The sequence below is a fragment of the Mauremys mutica genome, chromosome 22 (assembly GCF_020497125.1).
Source record: "Mauremys mutica isolate MM-2020 ecotype Southern chromosome 22, ASM2049712v1, whole genome shotgun sequence".
NCBI classification, from domain to species: Eukaryota; Metazoa; Chordata; order Testudines; family Geoemydidae; genus Mauremys; species Mauremys mutica.
In genome coordinates, this window is record NC_059093.1 from 2442904 (window position 1) to 2468956 (window position 26053).

General features: G+C 56.6%; 2 protein-coding genes across 2 annotated transcripts in view; one reads left to right on the top strand and one right to left on the bottom strand.

Annotated features, from left to right (window-relative positions):
- The window catches only part of PCSK7 (proprotein convertase subtilisin/kexin type 7), a 50970-nt gene extending 38982 nt beyond the window's left edge, over positions 1–11988 (top strand). The window contains exons 12-16 of the mRNA XM_044997336.1: positions 3800–3956; positions 4846–4940; positions 5818–5911; positions 7345–7462; positions 8649–11988. Coding sequence (XP_044853271.1) covers positions 3800–3956; positions 4846–4940; positions 5818–5911; positions 7345–7462; positions 8649–9068 — 884 coding nt within the window. The 3' untranslated portion in view covers positions 9069–11988. The remainder of the gene's footprint in view (positions 1–3799; positions 3957–4845; positions 4941–5817; positions 5912–7344; positions 7463–8648) is intronic.
- Positions 11989–13267: 1279 nt separating this feature from the next.
- On the bottom strand, positions 13268–25391 carry TAGLN (transgelin). Its single transcript, XM_044997337.1, has 5 exons — positions 25258–25391; positions 15790–15989; positions 15509–15686; positions 14659–14761; positions 13268–14017 (listed from the first exon to the last, which is right to left on the bottom strand). Exons 2-5 carry the CDS (start codon positions 15967–15969, stop codon positions 13873–13875), a joined length of 606 nt encoding a protein of 201 aa, XP_044853272.1. The 5' UTR covers positions 15970–15989; positions 25258–25391; the 3' UTR covers positions 13268–13872.
- Between the last annotated feature and the right edge of the window lie 662 nt (positions 25392–26053).

Below are 26053 nucleotides of genomic sequence, written 5' to 3' on the forward strand. Positions count from 1 at the left end.
GTTCATCCCATTCGTGAGCCTGGTGGGAGCGGCAGGGCACAGAGGAGCTGCCCTCCTTGTCCATTTCCAGTGCTCGCCAGCATAGGGTCCCAAAGCACCTCGCGGTTGCCAGTGAATGAACCTTCTCCACCCGCTCTGAATTAGGGACCTGGGGCGCCCCTCTTACAGGCAGTGCCGAGCGACTGACCTGCCAGACAGCTTTGAATCCTGGTGCTCGCACCCTCTGCCGGGCAGGGAGCCCCCTGCTTTGAACCCACTGTGTCAGGCCCGGGCGAGATGCAAGCTGAGTGAATGATTTCCTCCATGGTCACACAAAGGGTGACCCCAGGGGCCTCCAATCTCCAAGCCGCTGGGCACAGGATAGGTCGCGGGGCAGTGGGCAGAGAAGCTCATCTGAATGGTTTCACAGCTGCTCGCTGTTCGGTAGAGCCCAGCTATTCCGAGGGCTCCCTGAAATGACTTTGACGCGTCAGTGGATTTCCCGTTAGACAGGTGTCCCCATTGCAACTCCCCGCTCCACCCCCGGCCATATCCCTTGGGGGTCTCCAGGTTAGGCCTGAGGCACCTTGGCTGGAGCTTGCCTAGTTAATTTTGTGCCGTCTCTGCAGAGCGGGAGAGAGGATGGGAGGGCGTCCGTCCCACATCCGTTCTGAGCACTGAATTCACACACCGATGTAAAGCACAGAGACCTGGCTGCTCACTCCAGGGAAACAGCCTCTAGAGACACCTTGTAAAACCACAAGTGAGAAACTAACCCTGATCCCAGCAAACAGGAGACAGGGTTGTTTTTTGTTAATGGAGTCAGGTTTGTTCTCAGGCTGTAGGAGCCTTAAAGATCATGACTAGGAGAGAAAAACAAGGCAGCTCTGGCAGCTCTGAGAGCGTTGCCCTAAAAGGAATTCTAAGTTGAAAGTGCAGCAGCAAACGAGATGTTGGGAAATGCCAGAAAAGAGAGACGTGGGGGAAGTATGTCCAAAGGAATGCACGCGGCTCTGCTTTCCGCCCAGGTGCCCTGGGGACTCACCCGGAGACTTAACCCTTCAGCGCAGGCACGAAGGGAGCCTAGAACTGGCCTCTTAGTCACCACACATGGCAGAGGCCTGCTGACTCCGTTGCTAAGGAAGGCCATGTGTGAAAGCAGCCAGGAGAGTCCTTAATGCACCCCTGGCCCTGTAGCTTGGGAATGGGCTGAGGAGGCAGATGCTGCCCGCCTGCTTCCTGACTGGGCAGCTGGTAGGGCGGTTGGAGCTAGAGGTAGCCACATTGTCTGGAAAATAGTAAATTTGTCCAAAAAATGCATGGGGGGGGGTTGCACTGAAACCATTCATAAATTCAGGTCCAGTTGTGCCTAGGAAAAAATGGATTCTCTCTCGCGAAAAGGTCAAGCTGGTTCATTTCAACTCTCTTAAAATGAAACATTGGGATGTTTTGTTTTGAAATTTAACTATATTTATTTAAAAATAAACAACGAAAAAGGATGAAAAATACCTGAAAAGGAAACAACGAAAACCTGAAAATAATTCATTTCTTCTCAGGGTTGGGTGGTGTTTTGTTTTTGTTTCATCTGAGGTGGTTTTGGATGCAAAGTGAAGTGTTGTTGTTTTCCTTTCAGTGAGAAAAGCGAAACATTCAGTTTTGCTTCAAATGAACCAGAATTGGGATTGGATTTTTTTGGTTTGGCCCCCAAACTGAACAATCACTTATTCGCTCAGCTCTGTTCGCCACCCTTAACTCTGGTTGAAATCTGCTGCTGTCAGACTCTCTAGCTGATTACAGTTTCTCGTTGGTAGCTCCTTTGGGGAGGCAGTATTGACTAGTGGTTGGAACTAGGGTGATGAGATGTCCCGATTTTATAGGGACAGTCCCGATATTTGGGGTTTGTCTTAATTAGGCGCCATTATCCCCCACCCCCTGTCCTGATTTTTCACACTTGCTGTCTGGTCACCCTAGCTGGAACTGTGAACGGGGAGTAGGCTGACCAGACAGCAAATGTGACAAATCGGGAAGGGGGTGGGGGGTAATAGGAGCCTATATAAGAAAAAGACCCAAAAATCGGGACTGTCCCTATAAAATCGAGACATCTGGTCACCCTAACTGGGAGTCTGGACTCCTGGGTTCTACTCTCAGCTTTGGTGCTCACTCCCTTGCCACTTTAGGCAAGTCACTTACCCTCCCAATGCTTCTGGTTCCCAAGCTTTAAATGGGAATAACGATGTCTCTAGCTCACAGGGAGCTTTTCATAGATTCATAGACTCTAGGACTGGAAGGGACCTCGAGAGGTCATCGAGTCCAGTCCCCTGCCCTCATAGCAGGACCAAATACTGTCTAGACCATCCCTGATGGACATTTATTTAACCTGCTCTTAAATACCTCCAGAGATGGAGATTCCACAACCTCCCTAGGCAATTTATTCCAGTGTTGTGAGACATAGTTCACTGATGTTTGCAAAGGGCTTGGAGGTCCTCGGGCGAAAGGCACCAGCGAGGGGCAAAGGATTATTATTGCAGTTGCTGAAGGTTGAAGGGTTCTCGTTGCAGCCCTGAACCTTCACACCAGCACCTCCTCTCCTGCTCTGGAATTCGCAGTCCCTGAGTCACGACTGCATGGAATTTTTGTGGTAAACTGGCCTGTCTATCACCTTGAACTCAGCCCATCTGTTCCAAAGAGCAGAGTGTGTCACGGTGTACCTAGGGCCGGGGCATTTGAATCCCTGTCGGGAAGGGCTGGAGCATTTAGCATGAGCCAGGGCCGGGAGCATGTCACATGCAGCATTTCACTTTGACTGCAAGCTTAGGTGAGCTGCAAGAAGATGCAAGGAAGCTTCTTGTCGTGGGATTCGCATCACAGTGGCACACGCAGCCCTACTAACTTCACAGCTCAGGCCCATAGACTATTTCGCAGGGAGAAGAGCATAGGTCCAACGAGGGCTTTGCCATCTCCTGGGCTTTGCAGGTGCAGTTGACATGTTCTGGGATATCAGAGGAGCATCCATTCTTTTCTATACAACATTTCTAGTTCTTGCTGACACTACTTTCTTCAGCAGTTATCGGACACCGTGAAACCCCGATCGCACATCTTTCTTCAAATCCTCAATTTCCTGTCTTTGCTGTATATAATAGCCAGAGTTCAGCAGGAGTCACCTTGCTTAATCCAGTTATGTTGCTTTGCAAAATTGTGCTGAGGAAGGATTTGTCTTTGGGAACAAAGCACATTTGCAAAAACTCCTAACGCTGGAGGGAAGCTCTGACCAGGTATCACCTGTGTATCTGTTTAGGACAAACTTTCTGCATTGGTGGGAAGACAAGCACTGCATTCAGGCTGCATGAGAAATTCCCAGTGGAGCGCCCACAGCCCAAGCCACACAATCCAGGCATGAAAAGCAAGGCAGCATAGGCACAGCTGAGGCACTGCAAGCCACGGAGCTGGGTGTACAGCCGCCTTCCCCTGATGGCGGGAGGGGACAGAGAACCCTTTTCCAGGCCTGGCTGTTTTTCCGCAGCTGACATGGGTGGCAAGGGGCTGTTAAGAATGAAAATGAATCAGTGCGTGGGAAGTTGAGACACTGATTGCGGAGCTTGGTGCCAGAGCGCCGGAATTGGAAACGAGAGCAGCCTTGCTGCATGTACAGGCAGTGGGCAGAGAGTCCGTTTGAGAGGTGTCTAGCATGTGTCCTGCCTACGTGTCGCTCCGTTGTTCCCATGCAGCGCGGGGAGGTCTGGGGGGAGTGGGGAGTGCTCATTGTGTGCGTGTGTCCTATTAACCAGCCCGCTGACACCTGCATGCCTTTACTCGCTACCAGTCACAGCAGCCGACCTCGCCTTGTCCGGCATGAGGACCTTGGAGCACGTGGCAGTGACCGTCACCATAACCCACCCTCGCCGTGGCAACCTGGAAATCAAACTCCTCTGCCCCAGTGGCATGGTGTCCAGGATTGGGACCACCAGGAGCCTGGACTCGTAAGCAGTGCAGAACTCTGCCGGCGGGGGCCGCAGGAAGGGGTGGGATGGGCTTGAGGGGCAGTGACGGGTGACTTCCCAGGTGCTATAAAGTCAGGGGTCTGGAGGTGAAAGGGGGCTGGGTGGACCACGTGCAGCAAAGGCCTTTCCATGCGGGTTGTTGGAGTGAAAGGGGGTAGTTGAAAGCCACGCACGTAATACAAGGATAGCAGCGTATTAACTCAGGAGCTTCTGTCCCTGTGTGACCCCACTGCCCTTTCAGAAGCCCGCTGTGTGCTGCTTTTGCTCCATGGGTGGGGAGGGAGAATTTCCCACGATCTCCCTGACTGACTCCTAGCCCGCTCCTGCCCCGTATTAACACAGACCCGCTGACCAGGGAGAGCTCCACTCCACGCCCCCAGCGAGTCCGCTGCAGGTGAATCCAGACAGAGCCGCTTCTGTCCATCTCTCGGGGGCAATGCGGGGACGGGGAGGGTGTTCATTAGCTGCAGCTCCCGGGTTCCCGGCCAGTTCTCAGCGCCGCCCTCAGTATGAGCTGCCCCTGGGCTCTGTGTCCCCAGTGAAAGCAGCACACGTAAGCAGGCAGCACTGGGACGAGGCCAATGTCCCTCTCTCACCATCCAGGGTGGAGTGGGGAAGCTCGTATGGCAGCGCCCGGGCCGCCCCTGGCCTGTGGATAGAAGCATTGCTCTGCTCTTTAATCTCCAGGCTCGTGCCTGTTGGCTCACGTGATGTGCTCTGCACTGAGCCCCTGCTGCCTTGGCCGCCAGCTCCTGCTCTCCTGGCCATCTCGTTGGGACAGACTCGGTTTGCAGACCTGACGCCCAGGCACAAAGTGCCCAGTGGCTTGTTCGCTCCTCACGGGGTATTTTTCTCCTCCCTCTTGCAGAGATCCCAACGGCTTTGCTGACTGGACCTTCTCCACGGTGAGGTGCTGGGGGGAGGAAGCCGAGGGCACGTACAGACTCATCCTCAGGGATGTCGGTGAGTCCCTCCCTCTCTGGGAAACGAATGGCCCGCTGTCGACTTTCATTTCTGACTCCTGCGTGTGCCGGGTCCTCGCCCAGTCTCCTCCTGCCCTGCAGGGTGACTCCATTGACTGCTGCTGAGTTCCTGGGGGAAAGGCCCATTCCCTCTCTGCAGGACAGGTGGGGAGTGCAGGCCCCAGGGCTGGATGTAATCCAGGCAGGTGCTATATTAGCTGGTCTTCTACAGCTCTGCCCCCGCTCCTCTGTCCTTCCACACTGCACCCCTGCTGTTCAGCCCTCTGCACCTGCTGACGCACCTCAATCCCAACCCTCCCTGCTGTCCCAGCCCTGTGCACCCCGTCAGCTCTCCCGGGGCGGCTCATTCCTGCCCTGCAGCACCTCCTGCTCGTCCAGGCCGGGGCCTCCAGTGCAGACAGAGGCGGCTAACTGCGGGGAGGGGACGTGCTCACTTTGGGCTAGGCTGAGACTAGTGGGGGCCTGAGTCCGACCGGTGCCCAGGCCTCCAGAGCAGGATGGCTGGGTTGGCCCCAAGGTCTCTCCCCGCTGGGTCTGGAGCCTGGCAGCACATAGGACTTTTCTGGGCACTGTGCTGTGGGCCTTCCCGGGAGGCGTGATGGGAGCAGTCGTTTATGTGCCACCCAGCTGCTGCTGAGGCCACGTGCCCACCACATGCTCCGGCCCGTAGGATTACAGAACAATGCCAAGAACACTGATTCTTTCCCAGGCTAGGAGGCACAACGGGTTCCCTTCCCCTATTCTGCAGGCAGGGTCGCCATTGCTGTGTCTGCAAGCAGGAATGCTGATTTCTCTGGTACGCTACAGCAGCAGGTGCCACATGGACCCAGTGGGAAAGTCTCCATTTGCTTTTCCAGGGGATGAGACGCTGAAGACAGGGACGTTGAAGCAGTGGCAGCTGACACTTTACGGCTCTTCATGGACTCCGGCGGAGATGAGGGAACGGCAAAGGTACGGGAGCCTCCTTTCACAAAGGAGCCGTGAGGCCAGGCTGAGGCCGGGCAGCGGGTTTTCGTATGTGAACAGATTTTTGAACAGGTCAAACAGCCACGGCCCAGGAAGCATCAAATGAGGTAGAGGGAGCCGCATGGAATCCATTCGTAGCCACTGGGCGTGCTGCCTGGCATTTCTGATGAGGATTGCGGTCACCTAGCTCCCAGGGAGAGAGCCCCAGGGCCCTGTGAGATGAAGGGAAATTCGGGTCTAAAGGGAGGGGGAGTCTGATTTCTTTATCACCTCAGAAATCCGAGCTGCTGCCCTTTGGCTGGCGGCAGTGTCTGTAAGCAGCGCGGAGGCTGCCTGGGGTGCTAAACGTAGAGAAACGTACAGCTGAACCTGGGACCGATTCCTGGTGAGGGGAAGCTGAGGTGGGGTTTGTAGCAGCCCGGAGATGGAGTCAGGCCTCACTGGGCTAGGGTCTGCGGCTGGCCCCATGCAGTGATCTGCTGGGGGAACTGGCTGGCTGCGCAAGGGAACTCTGGCTGCTGAATGGAGCCAGCAGATGGTCCGATTCTGCCTGGCAGGTCCTGGGGTGCACAAGGCCCTCACAGACAGCCTGGCCGCCAGGGGCAGGTTGAGGAGCAGCATGGAGGGCTTTAGGCTGGGGGATAGGTGACAAATCACGAATTTTGATCAATTCAAACCACCTTTTCCTTTAACTCTCATGCCGCCTGTCAGACTCGTTACCAAACGGTGCATTCTGGCTGCCGAAGGGGGCACAGATAGTCCCTGGGAGCTGCCACTCCCACTCTTTAGCCTGTGCTTAATCCTGAGCGTTGGGGAGATCAAAGCCAGCAAACGCACTGATGGGGGCTGAGCACCTCCCTGCAGGGCTGGCGTCTCGTCTAGGAGCTTAGACCTGAGCAAAATTCGACCCCAGGAGGAAAGGAAACCTGCTTTCCCAACCCACAGGTCAGGGCCTCTGGGATGGGCTCCTGCTTGCTGGTAAAAGCCTGTGTGTCCACACGTCCTCTCGTCTCGCATCAGTCCTGCTTGTCTCTTGGTTGTGTATGTGTTACTGGCCCCGTGGCCAGATGGGGCAAACAGGAGCAGGGGATCTGAGAGAGAGACACCCCATCCCACCCTGCTCCAGCCAGCACATGGCAGTGCTGGAGCCCGCAGCCCGCAGCCCTGCACGGCCATTCCCTGCGCTAGCCGAAACAAGGGGGATGCAATCAAAACTCTTCTCCTCAGCCTCGGCCACAAACCACCTGCCCTGCCCGGGCTCTCTCCCACTCTGACTGCCCCTCCGCAGGCAGGCCCAGGGCAGCCCGCCTGCCGGGACCATTCCTGCTCTAGTGCTGCGCTCCTCGGCCCTCTTCCCGGCTGCTTCGCCTCTGGGGGCCTGTCTGGGGCAGTTTACTGGATGTGTGTCTTGGCTGCAGGCTGCTGGAGGACGCCATGAGTGGCCAGTACTTGAGCAGTGGTGAGTCCCTGCCGTGCCCTCCAGGGCTGGAGATCTCCGAGGAGGAGCCATACACCATCACAGCCAACACCCTCAAGGTAAAGCCTGCAGGGCCTGCGCAGGGAGTGCCCCAGGGGCCCATCTTTGCTCTGGGGAGCTGATTGGGGGCTGGATGGCTCGAGGGGGCAGCGGTGGGATCTGGAGTGTATCCCCGTCAGCAGCAACCCAGCGTACTTAATACGTGACTGCTAGTTGCTGGAATGAGTTGGGGGGCAGGAGGTGTCTCAGCCCGGTCCCCACTGTACACGGACCCACATGACAAGAGCCACGAACACACCATTGGCATGAACTGCCTGGCCCGCGCTGCCCGTCGCAGCAGAAGGCCAAGGGCTGGCTAGGCCTGGGACCCCGAACTCCTCTCTCCCCAGGGGGAGGGTCCCTGCGGCTGGCGCTCGCTATGTTGCCTTCTAAGTGGGGACGGCGCGAAGGCCTGTGGGGCAGGACTAAACGCACTGGAAGTTCCCATCGACCCTGCTTGCTGGTGCTGAACCGGCTGGCCAGCAGCGGCTGGGAGCAAAGCCAGGCTGGCAGGCCAGCGACGGTCACTGCGAACGCTGCCCTGGTCCGGCCCTTTGGGCATCCGCCTCCTCCCAGGGCCTAGTGGGCAAATCCCACACAGCAGCTGCTTTCGCCCTGTCCATTCAGCGTCCTCCCAAGGGCTAGCTCTGCCCAGCTCTGCTTTCCAGTGCCACGCAGTGGGGAGAGGGGTTTCCCACATGCCTGCGGTTTCTTCCCCCCCCCCGACATTAACACTCACACAGGCCCCGCTTCGCAGCCCCCACCCTACTGGGCAAGTTTGGAACGTGACTCCCTGGCGAGCTCCCGCGTGCTGTTCCTTCGCTGGCTTGAGCGATTGCTGCCCAGAGAGACAAGGATCTTCCCCAGGTCCCGTCCTGGAGCCCAGCCACTCCACTGAGCTCAGGCTGCTCCTCGGCTGAACCAGGCGCCCCTGGGAGGAAGGGAGCCAGCTGGCCCGATGCAGGTTACACAAAGCTATCTGCACTCCTCCTTCGCAGCAAACACAAGGCCTTGAAGTAGGTGTGGGCATGTTTGAGGCCCGTCCTTGGACTCTCCCCGCTCTCAGGCCAGCTGGCATGGCGACCAGCATGGCACTCAGCTTCCACTGGGGTGGAGAGGGTAGAAGAGACTCGCTCCTGGGTTTCGATAGGCGGCTTTGGTTTCTAATGGGGTTTTCTCCTTCTCTTTTCCCCTCCCCCTCCCCAGATGCTCATGTTGCTGGGATGCTTTGCTGTCTTCTGGACTATCTACTACATGCTGGAGGTTTACCTGTCCAGAAAGAATGTGGTCTTCAATCTGACGTGCGACAGCTTCCCTGCCTGCAGGTGGTACCCCAGGGCTGGGCGGCAGAAGAACATGGAGAATGGGATGGATCTGGAGTCCATCCCGCTCAATGCGGGGAAGGACATGGAAGACGTGGAGATGGAGTCGGAGCATCCACTGCCCAGCCCGGAAGCCCCAGAGAACTTAGGGGAAGAGGGAAGCTGGAGTCCCCAGGATCCCAAACCTCACAGCAATGGCCGAACCGCAGGCTTGCACGAAGCAATCCATTCGGGCTCAGGGTATCTCGGCCGGGACCTGGCCTCCGAACTCCTCTCAGCAGACAGGGAGCAGCAGACATGCTAGCGGGAGCTGGGAGCTCGGGATGCTGGCTGATATTGGGTCCTGTCCTTCCCTGGGTGCAGGGTGGGGAGACGTTCCAACCCCCCACAGAGCCACCGCTGCCTTGGGGGGCGCTGGCGGTGGATGTGGCTCGGGTCGCACAGGCCCACGGCTGAGAGGAGGGACCAGTGTCTTGCTCTCGAGATTCCCCATCGCAAAGGCGCCTGTCCCTGCCATTTCTAAACAAAACAAGCCTTAACTCATTTCGTAACCGAGTCTGTCCAGGGGCGAAACTCACGGCTTCCCTCCTCCTCAGCCCTAGGCCCTGCGCTCCTGCTCCCTGCCCGTGAGCACCCGGCATCCGCTGAACTGAGCTTCCTTTCGTCTCCCGGGGTGCCCGCCCGGGGCCGGCCTGGCTGCTGGTGGAGGAGCCTGGGCTCCCCTGCGGGGTGGCACTCAGCGAGTCGAAGCGCTGGCTTGGGGCTGGCTTTGCAGTGGCGCTCTCAGGTGTTGGAGAGGGAAGCTGGAAGCTTCCCATGCGGGCAGCCCCCAGACCCTATGGCTGGTGCCCTCCCTGTCGTGCGTTCTGCAGGCAGGGCGCAGCCCTGGGGGAAAGGCGGAGATGGTGGAAGGCCCCCCAGGAATTCTCGGGGGGGGGGGATTAGCCTAGGGAAAGCCCCAGCCTGACTCCCCCCAGCAGTTTGACCCCAGTGACAGCCCTGGGAGAGTGGCCAGCCCTTACTGTTGGATTAGCTGCAGCCACACCCCGCGGCTGCGGTACTCGGATGCCGGGGTGGCTCATGCAGGGTGATTCTGCAGCGGGTTCTGGACCTGGTGACTCTGGCTCACGTTCGGGGGTTACGCCCAGGAGTGGTTGCGTGTAGTGCAAGTGCCCCCAGACTTTGCCCAGGCCCCTTGCCAGGAGCCCTGGGGCTGCCCCAACCTGCATTAGTGGAGGGGACTGTCACCCCCTTCGTGACAGACCTGCAGGGACTCAGGGCCCAGCCCTTCAGCCAGCTGGATCACGGCCTGGCCACACGCTGTATTGGACACAAGGGTGGCACTGCCAGGCTGCCCTGTCTGGCCGCCCCCAGGTTGACGTCTGTACAGTCCCTTCGGCCTTGTAGGGTTAGTTACTTCACTGAGACGGGGCTGGATTTTCTGAGATGCCTCCCCCAGAGCTGTCCCTCGGCATGCCCCATCTGTCTCTTGTCCTCAGCCCGGGCGCTGTGCCAGCTGGCTTGGGCAGCTCGCTCGGGGTGGGTTTGGTACCCAATGCACTTCATGCCTCCCAGAGCTCAACCCGAGGGTCGACACCCAGGCTCTGCGAATGCTCCAGAGCTATTGGGGACCTCGAGAAATCACTGGGCGAGTCGGGGCGTGGGGAGCTGATCAGCCGTGCCCGCCTGTAACCAGCAGGCTGGGAAGGTGAGAGCTAGGCTGTCCCTTTCCAGAGCCCCTGGGAGCTCGGGCACTGGCAGGAGTCAGGTAGGTGCATGGGCTCCTGCCCCTGTGCAGTCATGGTCTTGCACAGGCGTGTGCTGGGCAATCTCTGAAATTCCTGGGAGCCCTTGGCCTGTTAGCGGGGGGGGGGGGGGCGGGAAATGAGGCTTCATGCAGAGTCACCTGCCCCAGGAGAAGTGTCGTGCCCCAGCTGTGACTTCTCCCGCCCTGCACATGGCTGTGTTAGCTGGAGGGCAGCAGGGGCCATGTGAGCACAGGGTGTGCTGGCCAGCCAGCTGTCTGTCTTTGCCTTCTAGCCCGTTGGCTTTGTTCCTGTTTTCATGGCATAGGGGCAGAGGGAAGCTCTCCCAGCGACCCACCGGGGCCCTGCTCAGCCACCAACAGCCACCGTTTGGCTTGTAGTGTTTGTCATTTAAGTTCCGAAGATGCTGTCCTCCCCCTCATCTACCTGAGGCATCGCAGCTTCTGCTGGACAAGTCTCTGCTTGGGACAGGCAGGGGGACCTGGAGTGTGGCTAAGCCTGCCGCTTAAAGCAGTGGTTCTCCCTGGGAGGAGACCCTCACTGGCCATTAAGGCATCCTGGGTGAAGGTGTCCTGCATCGCAAGAAGGCCCTTTACATAGTGTGTAGCCACTTGGTTGACTGTGCTAGCCAACATGAAATCTAGTGGCCTTTGCTTGGCTGTCTGGAGTCTTCATTGACCCTTCCTCAGCCAGCTGCCTTACCCAGCCGTCCCTGTTTTCTGGGCTCTGCCTGCTGGCAGCAGCGGTCTCAGCCCACTGCGCATGTTTCACCTCCAGATCGCTTAGTAGTTGGCTAATGTTAGCCAGGTAGACCAAACGTTGACGAAAAAATCTGTTTGCCCATTTCCAACAGCAGTAATTGCACCTTTTTCTCCCTGCTGTTCCCTCTGGCCACCACACTCACCCCATCCTCTCACAAACTAGCCATTGTCCGGCTAGAGGAAAGTAAAGGGCCTGGTTTGTCTTGGGCCTGGTGTGCACACTGAGGCCTGGCACAGGGCATTCACAGCAAACACAACTGGTTGGCCCAGCGAGTGCAGTGAGAAGGTGCCTTTCCCCTGGTCTAGGTCCTATAGCATGTCTGTGTCAGATTCCCAGGACAGGGCCCAGCTGCTTGAGGGGAGGCCATCAGAGGACCCCGACTCCAGCAATACACTGCATGGCTGGATGAGCGTGTTACGGTGACCGTGTGTCTCCAGCCATGGCCCGCTCTGCTGCTTAGCACAGTGCTCCTCTGTCAGCAACACTGAGGGAGCAGATTTTAAATCCTGCATGGGTTCTCCATGTGAGCATTTTAAACGTTACATTGGGGTTAACCGGTTGGGGGTTTTAGTTGTTTTTGCAACAATCCATCACAGACATTGGGAGCTTTTCTTTTTCTAGAGATTTGGGGTTTTATTTTTGAAACAGCAAAGGCCTTTTTGTGCAGCTTTCCAAAATAAAGTCTTTCAAAACCAGACTGGTAGCTGAAGTCTCTCTGTGCGCCAGTTGGCTGCTTGTTAAACTGCTCTGAGCGCTCCAACCGCTCCCCCCAGCAGAAGAGCAAGATAACCAGGCACTCACCAGCAGGCAGGGTGGTGGGGAGCATAGTTTTGACCAACTTAGTCTTCTCAGGGCGGCAGGGCCTGATTTTCAGGGGTGCTGAGCACCCGCAGAGCCAGGGGACATCCCTAGGACTGTGTTCAGGACCTCTGAGGCTCAAACCCAGCCTGCATGGGTGGCTCTGACGGTTAGCAGATGGCAGGCGGGGCACCCCAAGAGGCTAGCAGAGCCATGTCAGTAGGCATGCATCGCTCGCCGTGCAGAGAAAATTGCCATTGGCATGGCTAATTCCTACTTAGAACCACACACAAAACAGCTGGCAGACAGATGGTTAGTTCCCACAGCTGGCTGTTTGCTGCAGCCTTGGTGAGCGGTTGTCCTTCAGACAACAGACAAGCATCGCCCCAAGCGTTTCAGTGCTGAATGCTGACCTAACTTCAGAACTGTAATCGGATGGAGGGATCGGGGTGGGGTTTTGATGTGTATTTTCACTGCTGCTGACTGACCTAAGCCATGGCTTTGTAGGACCGATGAAACGTCAGCCTCGTGTTCCCTGCGCTGGCTCTTTGACCATGTTAGGCATGCCCAGGGCTCTGCAGACATGCCAGAGGATGCTGGGGAATAATGGACGAGGATGAGTAAGCAACCAAGCTTCTTCATCACCCAAACAAAGAAAAATCAGCAACTCAGGCCAAAAAGGGCCATTGGCCGAGGCTGCTTCATTCAAACCAGAGGGTGAAAAATCAAAATTCCCCTAAAGCTCTGTGTTTCCAGCTTCTGAGTGCTTGAACAATGAGGAGTAGCTATGGTTTAAATGTCTGAAGTATCTTTTAAAGATATCAATGCCCCTGCTTTGCTGGACAATCACGTGGCTGCAAAATCAGTCCCGTCTGTTCGCCCAGCGGGGGGAGGACTTGGGTTTTCATTGAGTCATGGATTATAAAGCCAGCAGGAACCACTGTAATCATGTAGCCTGATGTGTATTACACAGGCCATAGGTTTTTCCTGCACTAATTCCTGTGTGAAATAAAGCAGCTCTGTTAGAAACACACTCAGCTTGCCATTACCCTCTTTTCTGTAGCGTTCACTCAAACCATTGGCTGCTTTTCGGCTTGAGTTTTTGTGAGTGCGTCAGACTGAAGATCCAGGATGAGCTAGTCAGAATTTAAAATAAAAAACCCTCAGCAAACTGCAGTAGAGTCATAAATCTTTTAATTTTGACCAAAAAAAAAAAGTACAAAACAGAGGCTAACTTGACTTCCTTCCTGTTTGCAAGGATCTTTACAAAAGCACTTGGTTTTGCTTGTGCAAGATTTATTGAAAGGCTGGGTAATTCCAAGTATGCTACAGGTACGTGCTTGCCAGTTTAGCCTTCTTGGGGGCGGGTGTAACATCGGAGGATGTTCGTAACAACCTTTTCTAGAGAACAGTAGAAAAACCTAGCTCACAATACAATTACGTCATGGGGAGTGAAGCAGAGCACATGCAAAGGTCTGAGAGGAAAGGCGACACTGGGAAATGGAGCAAGCGGTCAATATTTGTGGCTGAAATAAAGCTTCTCCTATAGAGAAATACTTTGGGGGGGGGTCTCCCCACCTCACTCCCTGCATCGCCTTGTGGCTGGGGTTAGGGGTTGTTTAAAAGTTACTATATTAATACCAATGGATTTGGGTTCGGTCCAATTGGCGGCCTTTGCGCTCCGCTGGCTCTATTCACATTGGCTGCAGTTGGGCTCTGGTCAGGAGGGAGCTAAAGACTCAGTTCCTGTGGTGGGGTTTGTTTTCTCTTCTCCATGGCTGTCTAACTGATGATCTGCCGGGGCCGCCCGTAGCCTGTCATGCCAGCCTGCGAGGCCCCCTTGTTGCTGCCCATCTGTAAGCCAATCACATTCTTCCCTTCCTTCAGCTGGCTGTCGGAGAAATCCCGTTTGTACTCCTGGGATTTCCTGGAGAGGGAGAGACAATCATTCCAGGCCCCTGCTCTCCTGAGCATCCCATCCCGAAGGGACGCAGCTGATGGGCAGGAGGGGATAGAGCAGGGATGGGATCCCTTTCCCCTACCCGCCCTCACAGCTGGGCTCTGCACACCTCTGGGCTTGTGCAGAGATTTTCCCTGGAACTAGAGCTGGCCCAAACTTTTTCACTGGGGAGTCATTCTGACCAAAACAACCGGCTTTTCGTCCGCGTGTTCACGGACAGGTCCCTGCTTCCATTCCGTTTGCGGGAGCGGGAGAAAGGCCTGACACCTTCTACGGAAAATGGATGTTCAAAACCTGACAACTTCCTGGCTTCATGGTGCTTTTTTGTGACAAAACAGAAATTTTGGCCTTGGGAAGTTTCATCAAGGACAGAGCCAATGAAGTTTCCTGCCCCGGATAACTGGCGGTTTGACCAGCTCTGCACACATCCCCTGGCTGGAACGCAGGGGAAAGGCAAGAGACCCTGTGCTACCAGCCCGGAGGCCTGGCACCCATTTTGGAGGGGCTAGCGTTGACCCCACCCCCTACACCTCTGCTCCCGAGGGCCTGCCCCCAGCGGCAGGCGATGCTGAGGCTGGGCCGGGGGGGAGGGACGCTTTGCTGCTTACTTCATAAACCAGGCGGGGTCCCCGCGGTAATGTCCATCGTTCTTCGTGACCGCCAGGCTGCCCAAGGCCATGACTGTTCTCTGCACAGCTGCTATGTCCTTGCCTGCAGAAGGAAGGGTGCGTCATACATGAGTGCCGGAGACCTCTGTGCGCGTGTGATGTGTAACTCCGCACCCGCATGGCGCGCTTCCCTCCACCCACGGAGCTGGGGGAGCCTCGCTCAGTGAGGGGCACAGAGAGGTGCAGCGCAGTGCCGGGGTGCGCCTGGCCCCCAGGAACCTGCTCTCACCACCGCCCCACGGCAGCACCCCCAGACATGTCCTTACATCAGCTTCTGCAGCACGTGGGTTTGTTCTTTGGGATTAGGCTGCAGAGCACGCCTGCGAAGAGGCAAACGTGTTACCTGCTGGCAACATCGAACGTGAGCCACCACTCAGCAAGGGCTTCTCAGTCCTATGCAGTAAGTACGCACCAGTTGCAGCAGGGCCTACCCTAGTTACACTCCCAGTTCTGGGGCGGAGGGGAGGGTCCTACCCCCAAGAATGGGCTCAGGGAGGAAGCCCAGCTCCTAAAGGGAGCACCGCACTTCAGCTCACTCTCTCTTTGGACGTCCCCATCCCTGTCTGTCTCCATCTCATGTTGCTTGGTTTATACTCGGCTTGTGAGCGCCAGGCACAGGGACCAGCTCTTTGTTCTGTGCATGTGTACAGCGCCTAGCGCCATGGGGCCCTGCTCAGTGGCTGGGGCCCCTGGGGGCTACAATACTGTAGATGATTAACTAGTAATGCATGCCTGGATCTGCCCGTCACACGGGCAGGACCAGCTGATGCGCCCAGCCCCCTCCCCGCACCTTCGAACAGGTCGACTGTCTGGAAGATGTCCGTTTTCACCACACCATAGTCCTCAGCTGCCTTCAGGAACTGGGCCACCTGCTCCATCTGTTTGAAGACCATGGTGGGAGGAGGCTTGGGGATTTTCACCGGCTTTGAGCCTTCTGGGTACAGGCTGTTCACCAGCTCGCTCAGCACCTGCGCGCGAAGGAGAGGGCAGACTCAGCACTGAATGGCCCAGTGCAAAGGGAGCCAGCAGATGGCCTGGCCCCGCCCGGCCCTAGAGAAAAGCCGCACTTACTACGCCATTCTTCAGCCAGACCTGGAACCCCAGCCTGCCACGTTCAGGGCGTCCCACGCCAGCCCCGCACTGGGCCACGATCCACTCCACCAGGCGCTCTTCCAGTTCATCGTCATACTTCTTCTCAATCTTGGACTGCACATCCCTGCTCAGCCCGTAGGAGGGTCCCTTGTTTGCCATGGTCACTGCTGGAACGAGCCCTGGAGGATGGGGAACAAGCTGGGTGAACCCTGCCTACGGCAAACAGCAGCTGGGTTGCACTGTTGGCTCTCTCTCAGCAGCAGAGCCAAGGGGGTGGGTTGCACGGCATGAGGCCACTTGCTGCCCACGCTTACTAGCCAATTCCCATTTCAGGTCCTGCAGCTGGATCTAGGAGACACAATGGACCCCGAGTTCTCTTTGCCTTCCCCAGCACCTCCCGAGCTGCTTCTCAGGGGCACTGCCAGAGTCTGCCCTTTTCACACCATGCAATAATGGGGGGCTCCGGCTCTCATGGGCATCTGCTGTCCCATGCCCCATGGCAGGAACATTCCCCCCTACCAGCCGCAAGTGTTTAACGCTGCTGGAGGGAAGCAGCCTTGGCGAGCCCCTGCAGGTGGCTTTAGCCACAGGAGGAGGCAGAATCCTGTTCCCAGCCCGCTCTCCGCAGAGCACCAGCTCCATGGAGCTCAGTTTGGGAACCTGTGCGCACGCCCTCCTGGGGCGCTTGACTAGCACAAGCTGCAGCTGGGCACGGTGCTTTGCAGTGGGATGGGAGCCAGAGGAGATGTGGATTTGCACTCGTCAGTGCTGAATGCAGCCTCTGGAGTGAGTTAGCAAGGAGGAGGGGGATCCAGGCCAGAAAGGGATCTGCTACGCACTGCACCAAGGGGCTCCACTCCCCAAAGCCAGACTCCTGACATTTACTTCCTCCCTGCTTTAGCCAGTGGTCTCGTGCTCTCCAGTGCACAGAGCGTGATCAGCAGCAGAGCTCCACATTGTGTAATGTTACACAGCAAGGCTCTGGACTGGGCTGGGGTGTATCACTGCCCTGTGCTCAAATAAAACCAAACTCTTTGCAGAGGAGAGGTCCTCCAGGAGCTGAACTCGTGGATCTGCTCCGGTGTGGAGGGCCATGACTTCTGCTCCCAGTCTGTGATGCTGCTGTACGTAACTGCTGGCTCAGAACCAAGCCAGGTACTCTCGACTCCATTCCACACGGCTGAGCTGGGTGGTGTGAAAACAATCCATCCTACCTTCCTACCAAACCTCCCACACCAGGGGCCCAAGGCCCTGTGCAGACAAATTGACACACAAACGCTAGAGAGGGATCACTGCCCGCCCCCACTGGGCTGCAGCACCCCTCCTCCCCCAACACAGACTGCAGTAGCTGTTTAACATGCACAGACCCAGCTCTGATTGCTGTTCGTCTCAATCCCCTGTAGAGCCAAACACAGCGAGAACAGCCTAGGAGCTGCACGGTGCAGCCACTTACAAGTTCCTGGACTAGATTATCCAGGTATGGGGCGTTCTGCTTTAGCATCCTCCTCTCTTGGAGGAGACTTTCACCCACCCCTCTCTATTGGCTCGTGACAGGCTCCCTCCACAGCTGCATGCCTCCAGTGGCGAAAGCGGACTGGCTCCTGTCCTGGGACCGGGAAGACGACGAGTTGGAAAGGAAGCCCACCCTGCACTCACCCTGAAGCGCCTGCCCTGCAGGACTATTCGCCAGGAACTTCTCATTCTTTTTTGAACCCAGGGCTGCCAGTTTAGATTTGGGTCAGAGGGACTTTAACCGTGATTCTAAAGGCTACTTAGGCACCTGAAAACTTTCTTGTTTTTTGCAGCTAACAACTTAGATACAGTGCTCCTGTCAGATAATTTCTAATTCCTATATAACGAAAGAAAATTAAATAAATATTAGACCCACTCAGCTCTAATACTTGTTCTGACATCTCGTGTCAATTCACTTAAGGGACACTGGTTAGATTTTAAAAATTAATGTATGTTCTTACTACGTTATTAACTCTTGAATACAACAATGGAAACAATTGTAGAAAAACCTAGATGACTTTCTATCCCTTTTTTGCAGTTCATCAAGCTTGGAATAGATCATTTAACTTTTGGAAACATTCTATTAGGACAAGGCCCTGTGAGTGTTACCCCACTCCAAATAACAGACTAGAAACTGACTTTAAACAGGAGTGAAACGGACACATTCAAGTCACTTTCATAGTATTGCCAACCCCTCATTTTCAAAAATCAAGAATCAGGCTCACCAAAAATCATCAGATTAGCTTTAAAATAATGAGATCATGTAAAAATAATAGATTTGGTGTTTTTTTATTTACATTCTACTTTTTGAGCCTTTAAGGTAATTTGGGGGGCACATTTTGAAGCTTTCTCCACAGCCACAAGGGCTAGAAACTTCATTTTTCTGAAAGAAGGAAGGCTAAAATCATCACATATCCCTTAAAGCCCCAGCTCCTGGAGTCAAGTAACACAATAATTATCATGAGACTCATGACAAACTCATGAGAGTTGGGAACACTGCTTACACTTCTGTTTAAAGGCTAGAAGGCTCTTAACCACAACACTGCAGTGATTGAGTTGCAGTTTTCACAGAATATTTAAATAAAACACCAAGAAAATTCCATGTTTTACATTTGGGGGAAAAATTGAGACTTCTGAGGTATATGAGGACCACTGCAGGCAGGAAAGGAAAACAAACAGGCACAGGAGCTCTGGGCAGCTCTTCCTTTTGAAAGAAAGTTGGAGGGACAAAGCTTCTAGTCCTTAAAAACTTCTATTGCTATTAGGGACTCCACTCACAGCTAGAAACATCACAGTCAACCTGTGATAACCTGTGTGGTCAATAACTAAACACGTCATAGATAAATATCTGCGCTGTCTTATCCAGAGTTACACATCTTATATGCATAGGCTCATTCTGGCATATTCTGAACAGTGCGGCGTGCACAGATGGCGCCCAGTGAATAATACAAATCATGACAATAATGGTCAACTTTATGGACTCTGTGGATGTGTCACGGAGTGAGGGGGAGACAAGGCCCTGCACCCCCGGCTTCCTGCGATTCAGCAGGACTCTCAGCCAGCCAATAAAACAGAAGGTTTATTTAGATGACAGGAGCACAGTTCAAGACAGGTCTCGCCGGTACAGACAACAGAACCCCCTTTAGTTAGGTCCATCTGGGGGCCCCAGGGAGGCCACAGCCCTGTTGGTCAGGGCACCCCTCTATTTCCCAGCCAGCTCCAAACTGAAACTCCCTTCAGCCATCTCACTTTCTGGCCTTCCCCTGGCTTCTCCTCCAGCCTGTGTCTCCTTTGTCCAGTTTCCCGGGCAGAGGTGTTACCTGGGCCTCCAACCCCCCTCCTGGGTTCTCATGTTACATGCTCAGGTATCCTCCCTTCCCCAATGCAGGCAGTCCCAGCAAAACTCCCCTGCAACCTTCCCAGCTCAGTACTCCCCACTCAGCATTCAAACAGCACATCAAGAACATTCCCACTTCGTCACAGGCTGCAATTTCTGTTCTTTGTTCTGGAACTGGTCTCAATACAGCTGAAATCCCAAGAATTTGATGTATAATCACATCTAATACTCAGACGGCACTTTCTCATTCCTTCCTTTTCTCAAATTCAGAACAAAAAATGACAAAACAAAGTGGTTTTCAGTTAAAATCTAAAATGGCACAGCAGGCCTTGCTGCACAACGCATGGACTGCCTGTGCGACCTCAGGGCAGTGCCGTAGGGACAGAGTTTCAAAGGTTTTTAGGCACCCAAAGATGCTGCTGGGCATCTAGTGGGGTTTACAAAGCACTGAACCGTCTAAGCTCTTTTGAAAATCCCACTAGGTGCCTAAATACCATTGAAAAATCTGGCTTTTAGTCTGTGTGTGCCTCAGTGCTCCATCTGTACAATGGGCATAACAGCATTGCCCGACCTCACCGAGGGGCTGTGATGTGAGGCGCTCAGATACTGCAGTGATGGGGCCACATAAGTACCACAGGTAGGGTGGGAACTTCTCTATGTCACTAGCCCTGCCCTGGGGTTCAGCCCCTTCTTTTCACTTATGCCCCTCACACCTTCCTCTTTTCTGAAGGCAACCTTGGCTCAGAGGCCTTGGCTGTATTTCTTCTGAGTCCCCTGTGTTCACTCTTCAACACCCCATTCACAGAGGGCTTCCTGTTTTACAGGTTGAGCCAGGGCCGGTGCTACCATTTAGGCCAACTAGGCGGTTGCCTAGGGCGCCAAGATTTGGGGGCGCCAAAAAGCGGCACACCCAAAAATTTTTGAAGCGTTTCAGTGGCTGCTGCGCTGGAAGGGAGAGGGAGTCTGAGCTGCGGCCAGCAGCCCGGGGGGTCCCCTGGGTCAGCGCGCCACCGGCAGCCCGGGGGTTCCACCGCGGGGTAGCGTGCTCGGGGAGGACGCGGAGCAGAGGTGAGCTGGGGTGGGAAGGTGCTGCACGGCTCCCCGGGCCAGGGGGTGGGGAGCTGCCGCGGGGGGCTCAGGGCAGGGTGGGGAGCTGCCACGGGGGGGGGGGGAGATGTGCCTCAGGGCACGGGGGGGGGCGGGGAGCTGCTGCAGGGCTGGGGGGAAGCGCAAGGTGGAAGTTTCACCTAGGGTGCGAAACTTCCTTGCATCGGCCCTGGATTCATCTAAGGGACTTCCAGCTCCTTAATTAAATTACCAGCCTTTTCTGATCTTAATCACCGTGCCTCTGTTTGTAAACAAAACACTGCCTCCGGGGGCACAAGCTGGGAGGAGCCCTCTCTGCAGAACTCGCACTCCACACGCATGCCGAGCTCCGCCTGGGGGGTTGGCACCCTTGACACTTAGCTGCTTGGGGAGTCAATTCGCCTCCACACACCTCCCCCGACCGGTCAGCGGATAAGCAGGTAACACTAGCCGGGCACATTTTGCTTGGTGCAGCCCAGGGTCTTCACTGCCAATGTGCACCTGGTCCTACACCCCACAGCCTGCCCCCAAACCCAGCAGGACCTCCCTGTGGGACCCCGCCCTTCTCGCCCAGGCGTCCCCTCATGCTGTGGCTGCTTGGCTGGCTGCTGGAATCGCCCTCCTCCCCTCCTGGCTCTGCAGCCAGCATTGCACCTGTCTGTGTGTGCTCCCCCCGCTGTGCCAGCGCCCCCGACCCAGCTCTTCCTGGAGCTGGGGCTGGCCCTGGCCCCACAAGAACAACCCCTAACTACCAGCCCTGAGGGGCTGGGAGGTCAGGTGAAAATGCAGCTGCCTCATCCTGAGGGCCATTGGCTGGATTTCAGAGCTCCATGTTTGTGCCTGCCATGCCCCAGCCAGGCCGCGACACAAGCCACTGCTACTGCTCAGGTCAGCAGGCACTCGCTCCCGTCCTCAGCCGGTGCGACAACACTCCGGGTTAGGAACCAGGTCCCCAGTGGGCTCCCGGGCACCCCCGGCCCAGCAGAGTCAGCACAGAGCTAGCGACTCCCTCGGCACGCGGAGGCTTTGCCCTGGGACTGGGGCAGCGCTCTGTGTGATTGCACAGCTACCCAGAGACATGCAGCGCTCGGGAGTGTGCAGCCCTGCTCCCAGCGGGTGAGCGGGGAGGGCGGGGTCCCCCTGCTCTGACTGCGTTTTATTGGAAAGGCTCAAACAGAAGCTGTGTAGGCAGAGCAGTTCTGCAGCGCCAGGCCCCCATTCCCAGGAGGGGAGCAGGGCAGTTACTGGCATGAGCTCTGCAAACCCAAGAGGCAGCACGTCGGGCTGCATGAACCCGCCAGTGGGATCCGTGCCGATTACCATGTAAGGGCATCCCCAGGACAAGATGGCTGACAGCAGCCCATGGGCGTGTGAGGGAAGGGCTACGGCTCTGCGGGCCGGGGAGGTGGCTGAACTGAACTGGCCGCCCAGAGGATGCTCAGTGCCTGGCTCCCACACAGAGATGAGAAGCCCTAGTGGGTCCTGCCCCGTTCGCCAAGGCAGCATCGCTCCAGACAGTGCACTGCCCAGCCCAGGTCTAAGCAGGCCAAGCATTGGGGCTTCCCCGGGCCCAGAAGGCTAATGGGCTCAGACAGCGTCCCTGATCTCACACGCAGGGGCAATAGCTGGCTCCTTTGGAAGAGTCCTGGTGTTAGGCAAAAGCCGCATCCTGTGGCCTCCCAGCTACCCCGCTGTGTCAGCGCCAGAGAACCCCTAGAATCCCCTGGTCCCAGCCTGACGGGCATGGCTAGAGATGACTGTTCCTAGCCACAGCTTTCGTGTGCTCTCCCGCAGTGACTCAGCCTGGCCAGCCCCAAATGTCCCACACCCCGGAGACAGGGCTCAGAAATCCCAAGACTGGCCTCCACCTCTCGAGATGGTTGAAATGGTAAACGCTGGGCCTGCCTCTCTGCTTCTGAGCCATTCGGATACTCCAGGTCACAGGCTCAAGCTTTTCTTTGCAACCAGGATGCCGCGCAGCTTGGGTTCTCCTGGCTCCAGGACTCAAGGAGCTGGAGCCTCACGGAAAACACCCGCTGTGGCAAGACTTGCAGCACAGTGGCGAGAGCTGGCGGCTGTGAACGCTGCTCCGCAGCCACTTGGCTGGACCTGGGGCCTGTCACAGGCCGCAAGCTGCCTCAGCACAGGGCCCTGCAGCACGCACCGCTCAGGGCTGGTTACGCTGGGGAGCAGGAGAGGCTGGTACAGCTGAGAGGGAGGAATTTTTCTGAGATGCTGCCGTCAGCGGCCAGTCAGTGGCCAGTAGGTAATGGGCCCAGCCAAGCAGCATGTCTGAGAGGCCGAAACCTGAAATAAGGGCCCGGGGCTAGAGCTCTCCCCACGCGACTTGGCTGGTGTTCGTGGAGATGCACCAGGGATGGATTTGTCCCTTTCAGCGCCACATTGCCAGAGCCTGAGCCTGCTCCCAGCACACCCCCGCGCCCCCCTGGCGTCAGCGCCGCAGCCTCGGCCTCGCTGAGTGCAGGCAGGCCTCTGGTTACCAGCCGACTCTGGAACTGTCGGATACAGCAGCAGGAGAGCAGGACTTTGCAAAGCGCTCAGGCTTCTCTCTGCTCCCATGCAAGTCGCTGCTGGTCAAACGCCTGTTGGCTGCAATGCAGCTGAGTTTGGCCAGTGCTGAGCACTGGCGAAAACCGCCCCGCAGCCTTTTGCTCTTCCCTCTGGGCTTCTTTCACGCAACAACGATTATGGCCAGTTTCTGTCTCCCTGGGGGAATTCCTGCCGCAGGAGGCACAAACAACTCTCAGCTTGACACTGTCAGTGAATAAAGCAGCTCAGACACGGCCACGCAGCCCCCTACGTCTCCACACTGCAGCCGTGCTGAGCAGTCTCTTCTAATGCCCGTGCCCAGAGGGTGCCCCTCTGGATTAGGCTGGTCTCCATTTGTGTGAGGTGAAGAGGGAGGGTGCATGCACTGGCACTTGGAACTTTTCCAGTTCTCTCCCTGACCTGCTGTGATCGCTGGGGCTCCAGCTCCCAGGTGAAATGGAGAAATCTGCTAACACGCCAGGAGGAGACGGGGTGTCCCTTCAGAGTTAAGAAATACCCACACCTGAGCTGTCAGTGTGCAGAGATCCCCCTAGCTCTGCCTGGCGAGCAGACGGCAGCCCCTGGCTCTTGCTGCCTGGGGTGAGTGCCCCTAGATAAGCAGTGGAGAACCTGTCCATCAAGGCCAGCCCTCACTGCTTCAGGAGGCTAATTAGCATCTGCTAAGGAGAAACCTGCCAGTGCATAAATCATTGGCCCATCCTGTCTGGGCGCCAGCCTGGGAAACTCGCCCCTGCTCTGGCGGGCAGCCACATCTGCATCTATGAGTTTACCTGCATCCTGAACATCTAGTCCTCTGCCTGGTCCCCATGCATCCCACAGGGTGAGCAGCATCTCGTCACGCTGGGAGTGACAGAGTCACAGACCTCAGGCCAGGAAACACCACTAGGATCCAGCCCGGCCTCATGTGTAAAACAGGCCCCACCCAGGCTCTAGCATGTGGCTTGTAGAAGAACCTAGGCCACCAGAAAACCAGAGGCCTGGCCAGTGCGAGATGCTGCCAGGTGGGTGTGGAACAGCCAGCCCTGGACTTTAAGCCCTTTCGAATTACCTAAGCAGGTATGATTCCAAAGCATTTACTGGCTGCAGGTCTACAGGCGCCAGCTGCTCGTTGGGTGCCAGGGATTTGCCCCGGGGGCAGCCCCCAGCAGGGAGCGTCCCAGAGGATGCCAGTCTCATCACAGACCAGGCTTCACCACAAGCGGGCGCCATCACACTCCCCCAGACGTGCGCTCCTGCAATGGGGCGAGGAGCTAACCCCACTGCTGTGTGGGGCTGAGGGCCCCTTTGCTAACGAATGGGTCAGCAGACACAGCACTAACTCCGGCCAGTGTCCTGAGGTTGCTCTTACAAGTGGCCTGTGCCATTTGTGTATCATGTTCTGTTCTTTAAAAGCCCCTCAGAGACCGTATGTGGTGCTGGGGTCTGTACCTTTAAGGGCTGAGCTCCCCACCCCACAGCACCTGGGCAAGACGCCGTGACACTCTTCTTATGCCCAGTCCGTGGGAACGGGACACAGCATGCAGCCGAGCTCCTGCAAGCCCCATAAGCCCTGAGCATCTCTGACCACCGCCCCATGCACCATTTCCAGTCAGCGTCAGAACATCCATCCAGCCCTGCCAGGATCCATTTCATCCGTTTCCTTTGTCAGAGTTCTTTACTTCTGCAAACTCCCCAGTAACTGCCTACTGCCCCGCTCCCCTCTGGCTAACACAGACACACCCCTAGCACACCAAGGGACCAGCCCGCCCAGCTAGGGAAGGCATCTTCCCCACAGGCAGCCCCATCCCCAGCCGGGGCCAGGCCGCCTGCCTGTGGAATGCAGTGGGAGATGCAGAAATAAGTTTAGCTTTTAAAAAAAGGGGGGGAAGGGAACCTTCTTCCTTCCTCTTGCAAGCCTGAGCTCCTGGAGAGAGCTGGGTGCTTCTGCACAGCCTGCACCATGGCTCTTGGAAAGCATCGAGCAGAGCAGCTGGGTGGGTGGGCGTCCGACACAGAGGAAAGGTACCCTCAGGCATCCCGCCCCCCCTCCTCACAGTTCGGCCACCTTTCAGTGTCTGGCTGGGACACTGCTCAGCACAGAGAGGGAACAGAGCCTGGAACAATCCCCCACCTGCCAGTTTTAGCAGATGGAGGAGAGGGGAAAGAATTCACAGGGAGCAGCCTCCCATCGGCAAACCCCAGGAACCCACCGAGAAATCAAAGGCCCTTCTGCCAGGCTTTCCAAACGAGAGCTAGAGAACCCTGCCATGCATTTCGTCACCTGTTAGAGCCCCTGGCAAGGAGAGAGCTCAGAGCGGGGCTACGGTCCCCAGCCTCCCAGCTCTCTGTTTAGCCTGGAAAGCAGGCATCTGCTCTGCCTGACGTCTCCTTCACCCTGCTCCCCCATCCCCCCCGGCTGCCCCACTCCAGGCTCACAGCTGGAGGTTCTAGGATGCACTTACAAGAAGATGCTCACGGAGGACGCTCTGCCTGGAGTCTGGAATCTGCAGATGCTGGAGGCTGGCCCTTGTGCTAAAAGGCCAGTTCGAAGGACAGTGATGTCACCAGCACCCCCTCCGGGCCCCACCCCACCAGCCCCACCCCGCCCCTCTGTTTGAGAAGCCAGGCCCCTCATCACAGCAATGACTCTGTGCCCAGGCACCATATTTGGGGAAAGACTCCGAAAGACAGTGACTAAAGAGTCTGCGGGAAGCATTCTCCACATGCCTGGGAGCGAATGATTTTCAGGGCTGGGACAAAACAGGGTCCTGGGGTCTGATGGAGTAAGTCCTTTTATAGACAGAAGCTCACCAGGGCTCCTGGTGAATGTACAGGGAGGTTTTTGTCCCTGACTTCATAGCTGGTTTTCCCGTGTGCTCACATTCCTCATCATCGGCAGGGCTAGAGACTTGCAGGCAATGCTTCCCAGAGGGCCTGAGCAGGAGGCAGGCTGCTGCGGGGCGGTCAGGGGACGAAGCTACCTCCCGAACTGAGCAGCCCTGGGGACGGCCGTGGGCTGTGAGACAGCGTGGCTGGCTTTTCAGCAAATCACATTCTCGGTTTTTAGAGAGAACCCTTCCCTGCTCCTACCAGCAGGGTCCCCTAAATAACCTCGGTCATTCCCCCCCACACCAAGGCTGTTCCACAGGTTGATAGCGCCTGAGGCCAAGACTCTGACTTTGGGGGCTTTCATTGCTGGGTGCCTGGTATGAGACACCATAGGGCCTGTTTTCAGAACCGCTGAGCACCCCCACCCCA